The following is a 13,218-nucleotide window of genomic DNA, read 5'->3' on the forward strand; positions in this document are numbered from 1 at the left end:
ACCCCTTTTATTTTTGTTCCCTTTTTTTTCGATTAATATCGATTTTCATATTTTCAAGCACTTCTCGATGCTTTCGAGAGCTAGAGATCACCAAATTTGGCATGTAGCATAAACAAATCAAAAAAAAAAAAAAACAAATAATAGAATATTTCACTTTTCGAATACCTTAGCCGCAACTCAACTAAAATGAAACAATTTTATTTATAGCCAATGCATTACTTAGAGAAAAGATTGACGGGCCGGACTGTACGACTGATGTTGGGCAATTTTGAAAGGCTCGCAACGCTCTTCTGGATTATACAATTTATTTTGGTTAATTAACCGTAAATTTAGCCACCAACTGTCAGCAACTAAATTAAAACTTACGACACATTCGAATCTGTGTGCTATTTATACGATATATTCCAACTGAAATATTCAAAAAAAACAATCGAGCAAAGTATCTGCCAGGTACACACACGCCTCTATGTGCATGTATAAGTGCACTCATTGCCACACACACGCACACACACACACACACACACACACACACACTCGCACACACACGCATGTAGAGACAAGTGCTTTCCAAAGTGCTTCACGTTTTGTCATAAATAATAAAAATCAAATTGCCTTTGGCTATTGCCAAAAATGCCGCACACAAAACGAACCAATTCGTCAGAAGGTTATATACACACACACACACACACACACCCACCCACACACAGACGCAGACGCAGGGGCGTTAAGGCCGCTGCAACACCACGCCCCCCGCCCGACCTGTCCACTGGCTTGGTGCACGTCCAACAATTTCTGATGTCCATTTGCCAGCCTGAAATGCCTGTTTGTTTATTTTAACGCAAAAATCTAAAACCACATCAACATTTTTTTATACCCTGAGCCCATTGCAAATGTAGCATAACGGGTATGCTGTGCTTATGCAAATGTATGCAACAGGCAAGAGGAAACATCGTCTGTATGCAACAAAAGAAACTAGAAAACTAGGCATATATATTCTCAAATTTATCCAAAAGATTTCGATCTATATTTTGCGAATAGCTGAAAGATTCAAACTCTTTAGAATAGTTACTGGTTCGGAGACTTGTAAGAGCTAGATACCGATACAGATACAGATTATGAATATAATGTTTACAATACGAAAGATTCTTCATATCTAAGCTGCGTGTAAGTTGCATAAAGATCGGACTATATGCACCGAAGTTAGTCTAAAAAGCATTGCCTATATTTTGGGGCTGTGTCTTGGTGTTAGTGTGTGTGTGTGTGTGTGTGAGTATTCAGGCATAGCAGATTTAGAGGTATCTCTTGGTCGGGCATACCCGATCAGAGCACGTTTTTTTTTTTGCCGCAGAAAACAATTTACGCGCCCGGAGAGGTGAATTTTTGTTTGCTGCTGCTCCGTAACTACAACAGCTAGAAAGAGCATCGGGATCGGCCATCGGCCATCGGCCATCGGCCAGCGCCATCGACATCTGGCCCACTCGCATGATCATATGGAAAAAATTGCTATAAAGTACTAAAAATACAATTACCGTGAGAAATTTGCGCTGATTTTGTGACTGATTGTGAGGACGTTTATAGCCGATTTTTAGTGACTGAGACTGTGCGGGGATGGCGCGGAAGCGGGGGGAGGGGGGAGGTGCGGCCATTTGGCACTTGGCCTGATGATTGAATCATATTTTGTCCGGAGATGTGAAAGAGAGTTGAAGTGTGACGTCGTCGGCAACGATCGACCTTAGTCTGACCGACCTGGTCGTGCACCACTTTGATCTGTGTGTGTCTGGGCAGGCTCCGTCTCCGAAGCCCACCCGCACCCCACCTTGGCGCACATTCCAATAATTATATGCATCTGTGTGTGTGTGTGTGTGTGATGAGGAGAGCGCTTCGTTTATATTTGGTCATTTTTAATAAGGCGTTGCGGGCCAAAGCCAAAACAACAATAACCCATTCTCAAGGATGGGGGCCGTAGTGGGCGGGGCGGGGCTGGTGGCGTGGCGTGTGACGTAGTCACTTAGCCAAATTTTTGTTGTTTATAAATAATGATCTTGGCCAGACGATCGGATTAGTGCACGTTCGCGTTCCAACGCAGCAGCTCGTACAAAGGCAGTTGCCCAAGAAAAAAACATTCGCATTCGGATTCGGTTTAGCCCACATTCAGAAACGGAACAGCAAAGCGAACCGGCGGGTGGCAATAATAATATAAAATGGTGCGCATCGGGTATTATATCACAGTGCAGAGGTGTTCCATATCTATATCTATATACATATATATATATATACATATATGCGGTATGCGATTTAGGAAGACGATGAGAAAATGGACATTATGCGCAAGGCATTCCAGATGTTCGATACCCAAAAGTCGGGATTTATCGAGACCCTGCGACTGAAGACCATACTGAACAGCATGGGTCAAATGTTCGAGGAGAGCGAACTGCAGGATCTGATCGATGAGAACGATCCCGAGGATACGGGCAAGGTGAATTTCGATGGCTTCTGCAGCATCGCTGCCCACTTTCTCGAGGAGGAGGACGCCGAGGCCATACAGAAGGAGCTAAAGGAGGCGTTCCGTTTGTACGATCGCGAGGGCAACGGTTACATAACGACATCCACACTCAAGGAGATTCTCGCCGCACTGGACGACAAGCTCTCCTCCAGCGATCTGGACGGCATCATTGCCGAAATCGATACCGACGGCTCGGGCACCGTCGATTTTGATGGTATGCATGATGGTATCATCCATGCGATCCGATTAGCTAATCTCTATATTTAAATCTTAACGCAAATTTTCTTTTGGCAGAGTTCATGGAAATGATGACGGGCGATTGATTCATATTGGCGGCGACTCTCAAAGACAATCGAATGTCCTTTTTATTTATTTTTGCTGATACAAGTTTTTCATTATTTCTAAATAAATTAACTAAAAGATTTTACTCAAAACTTTAGTTATTCCTTGGTTCGTCTGTGCGTCAAAGTGAAACGAAATCAAGCGTGATTTTTAACATTGCCATCAAAGTTTAACCTGTAGTTAAGCTCCGCCTGCCAAAATGTAACGTTAGCCATGTATTTGCATACACATACAAATATACATGTATGTACACATATATATATATATACTTCATGATATGCACACATGCTTGTCACCGACTGCGTAATACCCTGTTCGCAGCTGACAACAAGGGGGTGTTGGATTAGTAACTGTTATACCGTGATTTTATAGCTGTGACTTTTCATGAATATTTTTTTTTTTTATTTGAATAGGTGGGCGTGGACGTGGGACCCTATATATTTGAAAGAGACGATTTATATACAAAAAAAAAAAATAAAAAATAATAATTAAAAACAGGCGCAGTTATCTCTGGTTAATTCTCTCTGAGCCTAAAAAAGTCGAAAATAAGTGCGAATTTATGCATAGCAACACTTTTCACAAAACGAATATGCCCTTTTCACTTTGTGAACAGTGTATGAAAAGTGAGATAAAAAGCGTTACTGGCCGTTAAAAGTTAAGATAACGCTAGATAAATATTGTACCTTAGAAAAAAAATCAGCTCATTTTTTATTCCGAATTCGGAATAAGTTAATCGCGCGCATAATTAAAATGTCACAACAATTAATTAAATAAATATTTTAGCCCAAGCGAATTGTTGTTCAGATGCAATCAAATAATAGTTTTCAAAGAGAGAAATATTATTTAAGTGCTCTTTAAATATTTTTTGCTGCAGCCGAGCACTTTAAGATATTTTTAAATTAGAATCAAATTAAATAACTTGACAACTGTTGATATGCGAAACACATGTCCGGCAGGGGGGGAGGGGGGATGGTAGGCATAAAATTTCATTCATAAAGTCCCGAGTTTGTTTACGCCAAGAGATGTGAGTGCATATGTATGTGTGTGTGCATGTTGGTATTTGCTTGGGGTTGCTTTTGCCAGCTAACAGAGCGCTGTTAATGCTGATGTTAAGTCCTGAGCGCTGTTAAGCGTCGAGCATCAGGAGGCTGAGGCTGAGGCTGAGGCAGAGGCTGAGCTCTGGCTTGGCGCAATTCAAATCTGTGCGTTCAGTTGCAGTTGGCGCTTCGTTCGGTGCGGATCGCAACAGTCGCGAGTGCCAGTGAATTATTCAAATTGAAAACCAAGTTCGATTATAAAATGTCCACATCCCAGTCTGTTGTTGGCGACTGCAATAGCATGTCCACTGTTGCCACATTGGAGACGAGTGCGCCAAAGCACAGCAACGGCAACGGCAGCGGCAACGGCAGCGGGAGCATGAACAACAACAATAGTGCCCGTTCCAGCCGCGTTGGCAGCGCAACGGGCAGCGGCACGGCAGCGGATGGGGAAACTCTGGAGCAGCAACGCTTTGGCTGGCATCGCTTCCAGCCACAGTGGCTGCAGCGCTTCTGCACCGCCAAGTGGGCGCTCTTCTGGCTCTGCTGGGGCGGCGCTTTGCAGGGTAAGTGTGTGCGGGTTAGGCTGTACAGGGTATCTATCGGCACACACCAATTGTGATGGTAAGCCGTGCTTAATTCATTTAACAGCAGCGTCTCGCTGAGCCGCCCACATGCATTGCTCTTTGAGGCGAAGAATAATAAGATAATACAAAATCCACAAACAGCTAAAATTGCTAAAAAAATAAATATATATATAAAAAATAAATCAGATAAAAGTGCAGTTTCATATTGATTCAATTGTTTGGCAATCCCAGCTTATCTAACGACTATCTGATGCACTTATCTTATCTGAGTGAACCATTTAAGTTTACCTTTTTTTGAGTAAATAAAATGCAAATGAAATACAAATACACACCTTATGCACCTGTAGATAATTAAAATAACAAGTTTGATAGAGCTTTTTACGAAAGTTTTCAACTTTCCAAAAAGTATTTGACCATATGTTTTTTATTTAAATATTTTATTAAAATGATATTTAAATATTTGAAAGTATTTTCGGTTTTTTTTTTTGTTTGTTTGAGCAGCAAACATTTTGCTGCAAAATATGCATGAATCTTTTGCCGTCGCGAGTGTTATTCTTTTTCGAACTGAAACAGTGTTGCGTAACGTCTGAAGAGTATTATTAACTCACAGTTAATTGGCAGCTGGTGCATTTGAAACATGTTTCGTGCGAAATTGAGTTTTGTTGAAACGTTGCTGAAATGAATGCAAATGGAAATATTTGACATACAGCCCCAATTTGCTTAACAAACCAAAAAAAAAAAAAGAAAAAAAGGAATTCAGTTTTCATTTAAAGCCCGGCAACTGATGCACACTTATTGCGACTTATGCAACACTGGCCCAAGCCAACCTGGCGGCAATCTGCATTAAGCGAGGAGTCTGGGCCAAGTGGAACGCTTCATTAGCATCGCTGGGCAATTTTGCGACTTTGGCTGCAAACTCGGCTCCCCAGGCTTGAGGGCTGTGTGCAACAGATAAGCTGGCCAGGAGGAAGTTGGGGGTGGGCGGGGTGCGTGGGTAGGGTGTGGCATATTTCTGAATAGCGAGCGAGTTAATAATTAATAACAGCCCAAAGCAGTCAACAGACGTTTATTTTTGTTTCGTTTTTCCCATTTTCTTAGCCCGAGGATGCATTAACCTCAAAAAACTGTCGTGAATAGTTTGAAAAGAAGGAAAACCGGGAAACCAAGCCCACTCCCTGCCTGCATGTGTATGAGTAGGTGTGTGTGTGTGTGTGTGTTGTTGTAGGCACAAATCGGGAGCAAATCGGTGGCTGGTAGCCAGGACAACGGCAGCGGGCGCCTCCTTCATATTCATGTGGTTAATTAAAATTCAGCAATTGCTGCACGGATTAGGCCGTGTTCCAGGGATTAGCCGTCCTCCGTCCTCCGTCCTCCGTCCGGTTGCCCCCGACAACGGCAATGGGCGTATTTATGTCTTGGTCGTGCCATAAACAAACCGGCCGGATTATGTGCATGGACTACTCCCCGTTTTGGCATCTGTTGCACATTGCACGCTACGTGAGCGCATTTCCGACTCGGATTCCAACCCCCACTCCCGTTCAGCTTCCGCTCTCTGGTGTCAAAGCGATGACAAGCCTGAACGCCTCCTCCGGCCAGCAGCCTCCAGCCTCCAGCTGCCAGCTTCGAAGTGTTTGCCAGGTCGCGTGCGGCGATAAATCGCCCAGCCCAGACTCTTTCGTTTCCCCTGCTCCCACCACTTGGGCCGTGTTGTGTCCAGTGCATCTCGGTTATGAATGGCGGCACGTGACCAAAAATATTAATCAGTTGACATGGCATTAACATAAATCATCCGCAACAATTTGGTCTCTTTTTTTTTCCTACGGCTTGCCGCCAGCTCTCGCCTTGCTACATCAAATTTTAACATTTGATTTGTTTCATTTGCAAAGCAGCCTTAAATAAATATGGAAATTCTTATATGAATATACGCTGGCCTAATAATTGGAGTCTTGATCTTGATCTAAACAGAAGAAAAGTAGGGCAGCTCTAGGTCGGAAGTGCCCGACCTGAACCTTCTTCTAGCTCTAGAGAGGGGCACGGGGCTATTCGAGAATCAACAGACTAGCAGACTTAAGATTTTAAGACCACAGAGATTTGCTTGAAAAAAGAAATGTATTTCCAGCATTTGCTTAAAAGAAAAATATAGTTTTTCCGGCTCTCGATGGGCGTTAAGCGTTCGATTTGTGAGTCTAGTTTCTCTCATCCTAAAATTAACATTTAATAAAAAAAAAAATAGCCAACTTATTTTTATGATTGTATCAACAATTTATTCAGCTCAGAGCACATAAATTTAATGCATTTCAGGTATTATCTATTTCCGTAAATCAAGCGGTTCTTAGCAGTTCCAGGCTGGCTTAAAAATCATTTCAAAACATGTTAAATTAACATTTTCTGTTAGCGAATATGGAAACTAGTTAAATTAACAGATACAAGAAAAAAACTACTCGAAACCCGAATACTCTTTGGAAAACATGAAGGTTTCGACTCGTGCTATATATTTCTGTCCGCCGACTCGGATCGAGCTTCCGGCGGCAACCTTTGAATTTGCCTGCAAGGCTGCTAATTGAGGCGAGAGATTTGATTTTAAAAGCCAATCGATATCCGCCAAAACGAATCGTCAGATTGTCACGTATGCAACAAAGCCGACAACACTTCACTTGACTTCACTTGATTTCCCGGCAAGTCGCTGCCCGTCTTCATTTTCCTGGGGCCGCATTACTCATACGGGAAATTGATCCATATTATTGCACTTTTCAGGGGTAAATGACTTATATGAGTGCCCCACCGCGTCTCACTTAGCAGAATGAAGTGGGTAGCGGGGGTGGGGTCAACGTGTGACTAAAAGGACATTTTTCAAGCAGGTCGATTATTGGAAAATAAATTGAATTTGTTGCTGCCAAGGCGTATGCGAAGCAACACAATGAACACCTTACAAATATTATATATAAAAATTGTTATTATAAGTATTTTTTTTATTTTTATTTACGGTCAAAATCAATTTATCGTACAGATATTTAATTTATTAACCCACCCCCCCTACCACCCAGCGACAATTCGAATTTGCCACCAAAGTCATAAAAAATCATCTTAGCTGGTCTTTATTTATTTTCTTTTTATTCTTTTTTTTTTTTCTCTGACATCCGCCTTGAGGGTTGTTGCTGCCAATGGCTCAATCGGGGGTTGAATCCTGCCCTGAGCCGTGCTAAACTCGGCTGGGATCAAATACAATCCGGAATTAGTTACAGTTTATCAGTGCACGGTGCACGGCTGGCATTTTGTCAAAATACTTACAACATTGATCCCAATCTTCTCAAAGTTAGCTGCCCTTTTTCTTTATACATATATATATAGTAAAAAGTTATAGAATAATATTAAATAGGAGATCTTTCGCAAGCGAAAACTGTTTTCTAAAAAAAGAACTCTTTTTTTTTTTTTGTTAGGGAAAATAAAATAAAACCAAGAAAAAAGTTAAACAAAAAGAAAAACTAATTTATATATTATATAACAATTGGAAAATTCATAATCCGAACAAAGAGAAGAAAATGAGTTTTATATTTGCGGAATTTATTTTACTCAAATATAATTTTCAAAAAGGAACAAAACTATTTTCGAATATATTTTATGATTTAAGAAAATGTAAGAAAACTGTCTGAACTCTGAGTAAAATTCTAAGAAAATTTATATTTAATCATGATTTGAACCAAGGCAATATTGAAATGTTTCTCAGATAAGTTAAGCAGTTCTCTATGAGACGAATAATTTAATTGGTTTTTCAAGTATAAAGAAAATTTTGAATTCAATTTTTTGTAGAATTAAGAAACCGGAAAATTTGTTATCTAAGCCTGAAAACTCCGAATGGGTTTTGCTTATTCAATTCGCATGTTTTCAGTTAATTTAAATGTGTTGTTGAATTTTTATATATTCTCAAAATTTGAATGAAATATTTCGATTATTTAGATGGGCTTGATTTGTACTCAAAAATGATTTGTTTTGGATGAAAGAACTTTCTCGGTTCGGTTGTTGTTTTAAGGTGGATTTGGATCATGCGAGCTGGATTCGAATTGAATTCGAATTGGATTTGATTAATGTAAATGCGTAATGCTTGCAGGATTAATCGTAAATGGATTTGTGAATGTGAACATTTCGACAATCGAGCGTCGGTTCGGCCTGCGTTCCCGCCAGACGGGCCTGGTGGCCAGCGGCTATGATCTGGCCTCCTTTGTGTGCCTGGTGCCGGTGACGTACTACGGCGGCAGGAGGGGCGCATCCAAGCCGTGCTTCATTGCCATCGGACTGCTGCTGATGGGGCTGGGCTCGTTGATCTTTGCGCTGCCGCACTTTCTGGTCGGCAGCTATCGGGCGACCATAGCCGAGGCGAATGTCTGCGAGCGGGCCAACCAGACGACGGTGCGAAAAATGTCTGATCCGTTGGCCAACTGGCACTAAATGCAACATATTGCCCGTATTGCAGCTGAGCTGTGCGTCACTGGAGCTGGAGCCGGAGCTGGAGCCGGGCGAGAGTCTAACCTGGACCGTCTGGCTGTTCTTTGTGGCGCAACTTTTGCATGGCGCCGGCGCCTCGCCGCTCTTTACGCTGGGCGTCACCTATCTGGATGAGAATGTATCCACAAAGATGTCATCTGTTTACTTGGGTAAGTTCGACTGTGTCTCCATTGATAAGCGAATTCGGGCAAACTTTTGTCTGTCTGCCGAGCTGAGCAAACGCCTGGCTGCTTGCGGGCATATCAAAGGTTCTATTACAGACACAAATGCATTTATTTATTTTTATATTTGAGTGGGCCACAAAGCGAACCGAATTTACTATTTACCATGTGCACACCAATGCCATGCCAGGCTCCGGCCCTGCACAGCTGCGTCTGACCCAATTTGAAAGCTGACTCAGGACTCATGTCAACCCGGGCTAAGCAACAGCGACAGCAGCGAAATTTATTGCCTCCCAGTTGAGTTTATCGTGCAGCCCCATCCTCAATGGCCCCGGAATTATCAGACCCGTCCAGCTACGTTGTCTGCCGCTTTGAAACAATTGAAATTCGTTTTTGGGGGATTTTTGCTTTTTCTTTTTCTTTTATTTATTTGTTGCTCGCAGCCAAAAGCGTCTAATGTGCAAACACATTCGCACAAGTTATTAAACTCGCATTTGCCCTCGTCCTCGCCCCACAATCCTGCCACTTGCCACTTGCCACTTTGACTTTGCCCTTTGCGTATTGTCATGCAAATTAAGATGCAGCCAAATGATAAAACACGCATCGACTTATTGGGCAAAGGCAGGCAACCAAATTTTGTGTGTGGCAAGAGCCAGCCATCCCGTTAAGGCGCCACATTTTGTGGCAAGAGGCAGCCTCTCCAGCTGCAGTCTGACAGCATTTACTCAATAATTTAATTTAGAAATTCAAATCGATCAATTTATTGTCTTTCACATTTAATTATTATAAATAAGCTTAAATTTCGTATACCCTAGTGCAGGGTATCATAGGTTTATCATGAAGTGTGTGGCGAATAGAAGAAGACGTCTCCGTGTTACTTCGCTAATGAGTTACTTCGATTTGAACCAGCACTTTCTATTTATTTGTTCTCCTTCTTCAAGACAACCTGATTCTCTACTCTGCTCTACCCAGATCTACAATAGGGTATTTATTTAACATTCCACTTCGACTCCATTTACTTTTTCAATTAATATATTATTATTATACCCTGCACCCATTAAAAATGGGCATAAGGGTATATTGTATGTGTGCAAAATCCAAATGTATGTAACAGGCAGAAGAAAGCATCTCCGACCCCATAAAGTATATACATATATATTCTTGATCAGCATCAATAGCCGAGTCGATCTAGCCATGTCCGTCCGTCAAATAATAGATGTAGGTAGGTTTCCGATAATCGATAACTTACTCCGTTGCCAAGCAATCGATAAAAATCGATATTTTGGTAAATAATAAGAGCTAGAGTCCCCACTCTTGACATATAGCTTATAAAATAGAATATATATATATATGCATTTGATGTTGAAAGAGGAGGGTTCAGGGTATCCCCTAGTCGGGAGCGTCCGACTAGAACCTCTTACTTGGCTTAAATTAAATTTGTTCAATTGGTAATCGAGTTGTTATTGTTATTTTTTCGAATATTGCCAGGTATTTACTATACGATGGCCATAATTGGACCGGCCGTGGGCTACGTTCTGGGCGGTCAATTGCTGCTCATTTATACGGATTTCGTTGCCGTGGACGCGGCCGAGTAAGTGCTGCTCCTATTGAGCTCGGATAGCGCTTAAGTAGCTGATAAGTTCGTGTTGATTGTTATTAATCGCGGACTGCAAATGGCTTTAATGGCGCTCCACGGGTTTTATTTGTTGTTGCCCGGGCAACGGGGCAAATGCCACAAGCAGCCGGCACGCCGGAGCTGGGAGCTGGGAGCTGAGAGCTGAGAGCTGGAAGCCGTAGCATAAGTATCTCGGGAGACTAATAAAACAACATTTCGTGCTGACAACGAGCAAATAAGGTGCGAACGAGAGCGTGGGGCATACGTTTGATTCACGGTCGGAGGAGGAGGAAACCCGCCGGATTGCTGCACTGCATTCCGGCTAAGCCACACGGCTTATTGTCAAGGTGATATGCCATAAGTCATACGGGACCCTCCGTTGAAACTCGTCGCGCTACTAAATTATGTGAAAACACGACAAGAACAAAGAAAACCGGCAATAAAATGGTTGTTTATGCCAGCCACAAGGGGACCTCTCACCTTTACCTGGCTGATAAATGTAAATTAACGATATTACGATTTATTTCGAATATATATAACTATATATATAGTTAACAGCTTTGCGGCGGGCTGCAAATGATTTTCAGCTCGGATTCAATGTTGAACTTGTTCTAAATATTGCCGGTTTCGAACCGCTTTGAACCAGCACTTTCTATTTATTATTTGCGACAAATATATTTTAATTGAAATTTATTTGGCACAGCCTGAGCCTGACGAGCGACAGCAAAGTGTGGATCGGCGCCTGGTGGATTGGCTTTGTGTTCGCCGCCTTGGTGTGTCTGCTCATAGCCATTCCGATCTTTGGCTATCCGAAATCCCTGCCCGGCGCTGAGCAGCTGCAGCTGGCCAAGGTCTCGGAGGCGCACACCAAAAAGTCGGCAGAACCGGATGCGGAGGCTGTGGCAGGTAAATCGGAGCCGGGGCGGCGTCTTGGCGAACTGCCGCACGCTGTGCTCAGCCTGTTCCGGAATCCCACGTTCTTCTTTCTCAACCTGGCCGGCGCGACGGAGGGTCTGGTGATAGCGGGCTTTGCCGCCTTTCTGCCCAAGCAAATCGAAAATCAGTTTGGCATCTCGCCCGTGATCTCGGCCCTGGTGATGGGCCTCATCACGGTGCCCGCTGGGGGCGGCGGCACCTTTCTGGGCGGCTACCTGGTGAAGAAGTGGCAGCTGGCCTGCGGCGGCATCATCAAAATGTGCCTGCTGGCCACGCTGCTGGCCACCTTGTTTACCAGCTGCTTTCTGGTCACGTGTCCCAATGCACAATTCGCCGGCGTCACCACAGCCTACGAGCCGGGCCAGGCGGGCCAGGCCCTCACGCTGGAAGCCTCCTGCAATGCCAACTGCGGCTGCAGTCGCAGCAACTATGATCCCATTTGCGGCGCCGACGGCATCATGTACTACAGTCCCTGCTTTGCGGGCTGCGGCCACGAGCAGCAGCTGGACACCTTGAAGAACTACAGCAACTGCAGCTGCATTGGACGCTGGCAGGAGCCGCAGCAGCTGCTGCTGCCCGAGGCCACGAATGTCGTCTGCGAGTCCAAGTGCCAGAATCTGCCCTACTTCGTGGCGCTCTGCTTCGTCCTCATGCTGTTCACCTTTCTGGCCACAATGCCCGCGCTGTCCGCCACGCTCAGGTAAGCTTCTCCTGCTGCCCTTGCTCCTCCACTTGGCCAATCCTTCATTTTCCATTCTAGATGCGTGCAGGATGAGCAGCGTTCCTTTGCCTTGGGCCTGCAGTGGATCAAGGTGCGCTTGCTGGGCACCATACCCGCACCCCTAATCTTTGGCGCTCTGATTGACGAATCCTGTGTGCTCTGGCATGAATCCTGCGAAGCGCCTGCGGGCGGCGCGTGCCTGGTCTACGATAATTTCTACATAAGTCGGTTAGTTTTGACCCAATTGCATTTGATTAATATACGATTTAATCTGCTTTCCTTACAGTTACATGTGGCTGCTGGCCCTCATTGGCAAACTGTGCTCCGTGTTGTTCTTTCTGGGCGCCTGGTGGTGCTATGTGCCGCCCAGCGAATCTGCGAATGCCAAAAAAGATTCCGAAATTTAAGCCCGATCATAAAAACGGACTCAGGAAGTGAAGTAAATTAGCTGTCGCCACTGCCAGTTCTCGATTCTACGAGAATTTAAATGCCAATTAATCTATTTAAAATACATTATTGTTTAACACGCGCATTGATTCGCTTTCAATTCAGCAAATTAACCTTTTTTACAGCCATTAAAATTGTCTACAAATAGTCCAAGCTGGACTCATTAATATCCGTAAGCTGTCTATTTTAATCGATAAGTATTACATAAGTTATAACTGTATAACACACGTCTTTTAGCATTATAAATTATTATACAACAAATTTCGTAATATTTTTAAGTCGGCTCTAAGATTTCAAATTCGCTAATTTTTGCGCGCCTAATGTACATTAACAGCATTCTGTTAATGTCAGCTGTGTACGCAAATTTGC

General features: G+C 43.4%; 2 protein-coding genes across 2 annotated transcripts; both read left to right on the forward strand.

Annotated features, from left to right (window-relative positions):
• Positions 1-2,050: 2,050 nt before the first annotated feature.
• On the forward strand, positions 2,051-2,937 carry TpnC25D (Troponin C at 25D). The gene is made up of 3 exons (XM_002052424.4): positions 2,051-2,204; positions 2,300-2,717; positions 2,798-2,937. Exons 1-3 carry the CDS (start codon positions 2,202-2,204, stop codon positions 2,824-2,826), a joined length of 450 nt encoding a protein of 149 aa, XP_002052460.2. The 5' UTR covers positions 2,051-2,201; the 3' UTR covers positions 2,827-2,937.
• A 1,128-nt stretch (positions 2,938-4,065) lies between these two features.
• On the forward strand, positions 4,066-13,105 carry Oatp26F (Organic anion transporting polypeptide 26F). The gene is made up of 7 exons (XM_032438014.2): positions 4,066-4,448; positions 8,575-8,873; positions 8,938-9,118; positions 10,619-10,721; positions 11,449-12,381; positions 12,442-12,630; positions 12,689-13,105. Exons 1-7 carry the CDS (start codon positions 4,145-4,147, stop codon positions 12,807-12,809), a joined length of 2,130 nt encoding a protein of 709 aa, XP_032293905.1. The 5' UTR covers positions 4,066-4,144; the 3' UTR covers positions 12,810-13,105.
• Positions 13,106-13,218: the final 113 nt, after the last annotated feature.

This window comes from Drosophila virilis, chromosome 4 (genome assembly GCF_030788295.1).
Source record: "Drosophila virilis strain 15010-1051.87 chromosome 4, Dvir_AGI_RSII-ME, whole genome shotgun sequence".
Taxonomy (NCBI): Eukaryota; Metazoa; Arthropoda; class Insecta; order Diptera; family Drosophilidae; genus Drosophila; species Drosophila virilis.

Excerpts from the sequence above, each read along its gene's own strand:
- Oatp26F (XM_032438014.2), top strand. The coding sequence starts at position 4,145 with ATGTCCACATCCCAGTCTGTTGTTGGCGACTGCAATAGCATGTCCACT. Across the intron at positions 4,449-8,574 it reads CTGGGGCGGCGCTTTGCAGG|GATTAATCGTAAATGGATTT; the intron begins GTAAGTGTGTGC and ends TAATGCTTGCAG. Across the intron at positions 12,382-12,441 it reads GCGCTGTCCGCCACGCTCAG|ATGCGTGCAGGATGAGCAGC; the intron begins GTAAGCTTCTCC and ends TTTCCATTCTAG.
- TpnC25D (XM_002052424.4), top strand. Across the intron at positions 2,718-2,797 it reads GGGCACCGTCGATTTTGATG|AGTTCATGGAAATGATGACG; the intron begins GTATGCATGATG and ends TTCTTTTGGCAG.